General features: G+C 64.6%; 1 protein-coding gene across 1 annotated transcript; it reads right to left on the minus strand.

The window, feature by feature from the left end:
- Positions 1-56: 56 nt before the first annotated feature.
- GLIS2 (GLIS family zinc finger 2) lies at positions 57-5124 on the minus strand (the record flags this gene model as incomplete). Its single annotated transcript, XM_015409918.1, has 5 exons — positions 57-1112; positions 2596-2714; positions 3714-3847; positions 3971-4147; positions 4957-5124. Coding segments are annotated over 5 exons (1350 nt in total), but the record flags the coding sequence as incomplete, so codon positions are not given.
- Between the last annotated feature and the right edge of the window lie 49 nt (positions 5125-5173).

A 5173-nucleotide genomic window follows, 5' to 3' on the forward strand; every position in this document is an offset into this window, starting at 1 on the left:
GACCCCCCCCCCCCGGGTGAACCATCCGCTGCGTGGCTCCCAGCTCTGGAGGAGAGGAGAGGGGAGTCGGTCAATCGAGGCGGGGGCCGAGTCTCCTGGCCGTGGCCTTATTGCTTTTCTCAGAAGAGTCGGGCTCTTCCTTCGTGAGTGAGAGAGAGAGAGAGAAACCAGGTGCGGAGGGAGCCAAGGACCACCTTCTTCCTCAGAAGCCTCAAGGCACAGAGACGCTCCGCAGAAGAAGAAGAAGAAGAGCCGTGGGGCCTCCTCCCTCCCCTCCAGCACCATCCTGCGTCCGAACGGGGCCCTCTCCGCCCAACAGTCCGCCCCGGGCAGCCCAAAGTTGCTCCCGCCTGGGGGGTGTCAGTTCACCACCGCTTGCTTCAGTAGAACGGGGCCCGTGGGGATGACCACCCAGCCCGGCGGCAGGGCGTCGGCGCTCCCCCCAGAGTTCATACCCACCGACAGGTCCAAGACGCCCCCCGGCAGCAGGGAGAGGCCCTCCGGAGGGGACCGGCGCCTGGCCCGCTCAGCGGCCTCCTTGCAGCTCTGGGGGCCCGGCGGGCAGCTGCCCTTGACCGGCCGGGAGCCGCAGCCCAGGGGGACTCTCTCGGCAGCGGCCTTGGCGGAAGCCCCGGCGAGCAGAGACACCACGGGCAGTCCCAGGCCGCTGGCGGCAAAAGGGGCGGCGAGGAGGGGGCTCTTGGCCAGGTTGAGGGGCGCCATCAGGGGCCCGGGCAGAGCGGCGGCCCCGATCCCGCCGCAGGCGAAGGCGCTGAGGTCCAGCGGGGCGGGCGTCAGGGGCAGGCCGTGGGCTCCGCCGAAGAGGGCACCGGGGTTGGGGATGACCAGCTGGGCCCCGCTGACGTAGGGCAGGGCGGGGGCGGTGGGGGGGCGGCCCTTGAGCAGCTCCTGCTGCTCCTGGGAGATGAAGTGGCCGTGGGCCTTGATGTGCTTGCGCAGGGAGCTGGGGTCCGTGTAGCGCTTGTGGCAGCCGGGCATCTTGCAGAAATAGGGCTTGTCCACGTAGTGGGTGCGCGTGTGCTTGAAGCGGTCGCTCGAGTTGGAGTAGCGCTTGTTGCAGCCTTCGTAGGGGCAGACGTAGGGCTTCTCACCTGCGCGGGGGGGGAGGGAGACGGGACACAGGCACGGGAAGAAGAGGAGGAGGAGGTTGGATTTCCACCCTGCCCTTCACTCAAGAGTCTCCTTCCCCTCCCCACGACAGACACTCTGTGAGGTAGGTGGGGCCGAGAGAGCTCTCTCGAGTACTGCCCTTGAGAGAACAGCTCTGACGGAACTTGTGACTGACCCAAGGTCGCACCGGCAGCTGCATGTAGAGGAGCGGGGGATCAAACCCGGTTCTCCAAGAAGAGAAGCACAGATTGGCTTTATACCCCATGGCCCTTCACTACCCAAAGGAGTCTCAGAGTGGCTTACAAGCTGCTCCCCACAACCGACACCCTGGAAGGTGGGTGGGGCCAAGAGAGCTCTCTCGAGGACTGCCCTTGAGAGAACAGCTCGGGGGGAGGGCTGTGAGGAGAGCGCCGGGGGCGGAACCCCAGCCCTGCCAGGGCGATGGGAGGGGCTGTGTGCCCCCTGGCTCAGGCCCCAGAGGATGAGGCTGGCTCCCCACCGCCCCCCAGCTGAAGGCAGGAAGATCGGCTGGGGGGGGGGGGGCGCCGGCCTCCTACAACCCAGTCAGGTCTGAGTCCAGCGGCGGCTCAGAGACCAACAAGAGCTCCGGCTTTCGAGAGAGTCGAAACTCCCTTCGTCGGGCGCGAATAGGAATGGAGACCTCCAAGTCCTTTCGTCCCCATCAGGAGGTGGGGGGAGCTGCAAAGGCTGCTTGCGGGGGCAGAGGAGTCCAACCTCACTACAGACGCCTCCGCCTTTCTCCTCGGCTCCAGCCAAGGCGGTGACACGCTGCATGGTGGCCTTTCCCTCCTTCACAACCCCCCTCCAAGGTCTCCATGTCTGCCCTAAGACCTCCAATGAAAAGAGTTTGGACTCTGGGACGCTCTTGTGGATCTCAAAGAGCTGCTCCTGGACTCAGATTTAACCGCAGAACAAAGAGAGTTGGCTTCATACCTGCCCGCCACTCGGGAGTCTCAGAGCGGCTTACACTCTCCTTCCCCTTCCCCTCCCCACAACAGACACCCTGGGAGGTCGGCGGGGCTGAGAGAGCTCTCTCGAGGACTGCTCCTGAGAGAACTGTGGCTTGCCCAAGGATAACCAGCTGGCTGCATGTGGAGGAGGAGTGGGGGAATCAAACCCGGTTCTCCCAGATCAGAGTCCGCACTCCTAAGCACTGCACCAAACTGAATTTGTAAGATTTCCTGTACACCTGAGTACAAGAAAGAACCGCATCCTCCACCAGGGCTCTCATCCCCGCTGCGGCCAGCAGAGAGGACTGACAGGCGGTCAAGCAGGAGAGCAGAGGCTCAGGGCCCTCGCGGCCCACAGGTGGCTCCAGCAAAAGTGGACAGTGGGGGGCCCCCCCCCCCCCCCGGAGGTTGATGGCAGCTGAGGCTCTGGTGCGTTCCGTGGCGCACACGCGACTTTCACCGCCAGCGAGGTCCGCCCTCCCGGCCGACTCACCTGTGTGGGAGCGGTTGTGGATCTTGAGGTTTTCCAGCCGGGAGAAGCTCTTGTTGCAGGTGGGGCAGCGGTGCGGCTTCTCGTTGGTGTGCGTCCGGATGTGGATCAGCATCTTGTACCTGTGGGGGGGGGGGAGAGTAAGAGGCCGCTTCCCTTCCTTTCCCTTCCGAGCTGGCAAAGCAGGGCAGCCCCCCTTTGCCCAGAAGGCAGCCGAGACCAGAGAGAGAAACGCTCGGCCCGTCCCTTGGGAAGGTGGAGAGAGCAACGCTCGGCCTCCGGGCCCCACCCACGGCTCCGACGGGACCGCCCGGGGCTGTCAGGGGAGCTTCAGAGCGACGTGGAGCTCTGCTCAGGCTGGGTGTTAAAAAGCGCTCTCGAGGGGGACCCGGACTCGAGCCTGTTCTGTGTGCCGGGGCTTCGTCTGTAGGAGGCTGGCACGCAGGTGGCACCGTGCCCTCCGGGGCTTCCTAACACCTGCAGCTGTGCCAGACCCAGCCAGCCTCCCCTGGACGGAAGGGGCACGGGGGGTGGCCGTGCAATGGGGTGTCAAGTTGGGTGAGGGTGCTAGACGGAAGGGAGGGAGGGAAGCAGGGAGCCCCGGGAGACCTCGGCAGCAGCTCTGTTGTAGGGCTCTCCCGGGCAGTGTTCCCTCTAAGCTGCGTTCGTGTGAGCCAGCTCACAGTTTTTTTAGCCTCCGGCTCACACATTTGTGCCTTTGCTCAGGAAGGAGGGCTCCAGACTAGCAAACTAAGTGATGCAGTCGCCGAATCGCTGGCTCACAACTTTGATGCCGGTAGTAGCTCACAGAGTAGAATCTTTGCTCACAAGTCTCCACAGCTTAGAGGGAGCCCTGGTCCTGACTGCTGGGAGGGGGGGGGGGGGGGGGGGAGAAATGAGGCAGGCAGGACTGGGAAGGAAGGGGTGGGGGTCTGGGGGAAATACAAGGGACGACAGTGCCGAAGGCATGATGGCGGAGCGGAACTGGAACCCAGCTCTCCACTTGCTCCATCCGACCATCTAGGCTAAGGCCACGTCAGGCCAGCCGCACAGCGAAGGCACGGGCAACCAACCTTCCCCCCCCCACACACACACACACCCCGGGTCCCCCTTTGGGTCACCTGGCATTGAAGCCCCGGCCGTGGCGCGCGCAGCCTTCCCAGTGGCAGCAGTAACCGGCCTCCTTCTCGGGCTTGACGTGGAAGTCGTTGACGTGATCCACAAGGTCTTGCAGCAGGTCGAAGAGCTGGTTGCACTGTGGGGAGGGGGGGAGTTTTGTGGCCGGCGGGAGGCACAGGGAGGCGCCCCGAGGGCGTGGGGAGGGCTCTGACCCCCCAATGGCAGCAGCCCCGGCAGGTGCCCCCGGCCCCCCACTCACCTTGGACCACCGGCACACCAGCTGCTTCTGCAGGGGCAGGTCGGGGGAGAGGCGCTTCTCCTTGGGGGGGCTCAGGAAAGCCGAGGAGGGCAGGTGCAGGGTGCCCCCGGAGTTCAGGGGCAGGAAGAACTGGAAGGAGCGCTGGAGGCCTTCGAGGTAGCGCAGGGACTGGAGCTCCGGGCGGGGGGGGGGGGGAGAGGACGAGTTAACAGCTGCCCTACCTCACAGGCACGTTGCAGAGAACGGCCCAGCGGCAGTTTTAACAGCCTTGCCACTCAGTGTGTGTGTGAGAGAGACAGAGAGAGCGCAGTTGCCCCTGGGAGACCCCAGAGCAAACCGGCGCGCCAGGGGCCATGCTGAGGAAGAGTGCCAGACTAGTTCACTTGGGAGACCCAAGTTTGAATCCCAACTTGCTGGTAGCCCCCTTCCTCTATCCCACCTCGCAGGGCTGTCAAAGTGGAGGAGAGTCGAATGATGCGAGGGGGGGGGGGGGGGGGGGAAGGCAGGGTATAAATACATTACATTGTTAAATAAGCCTAGACGTTGGTGCCAGGAAAAGAGGGGCGGTCTGTCCCCACCCCGTGCCTTCCGTCACAGCCAGCTGGCATGGTGGTTAAGAGGGCGGACTCTAATCTGGGGTAACCGGGTTTGATTCTCCACTCCTCCACTTGCAGCTGCTGGTGTGACCTTGGGTCACTTACAAGTTCTCTCAGGGCTGTTCTCTCAAGGGCAGTTCCTGTCCAGAGCTCTCTCAGCCCCACCTGCCTCACACAGGGGGTGCCTGTGGTGGGGAGGGGAAGGGAAAGGAGTCTGTGAGCCACTCTGAGACTCCGAGTGAAGGGCCGGGGGTATACATCCAATCTCCTCCTCTTCTTCTTCCCTTCCCTTCCGGGCTGGACAGGCCTAGGCAGGCCCCCACACCTGTCCCCCGCCCATCAGCTGCACACTCGCGCACCCCCCCACACCCAGCCCCCTTGGCAACTCACTCGGAGGGTGGCGGAATTCACCAGCTCCCCGCTGCTCGGCCGGTCTGGGGAGAGCGAGGTGCTGCCGCTGGGGGAGTCGAGGCCCGAAGGAGGGGAGAGGCTCCGGTCGATGGTGCGGGGCGAGGAGAAGCCATCCTGCCCTTTGGAGTGTGCCGGGAGGCCTGTGGGGGGGGGGGACAGAAGCGCATGCGCACAGGGAGGCCATGAGTGGAAGGCA

Source organism: Gekko japonicus, unplaced genomic scaffold, assembly GCF_001447785.1.
Source record: "Gekko japonicus isolate JY-2015 unplaced genomic scaffold, Gekko_japonicus_V1.1 scaffold78, whole genome shotgun sequence".
NCBI classification, from domain to species: Eukaryota; Metazoa; Chordata; class Lepidosauria; order Squamata; family Gekkonidae; genus Gekko; species Gekko japonicus.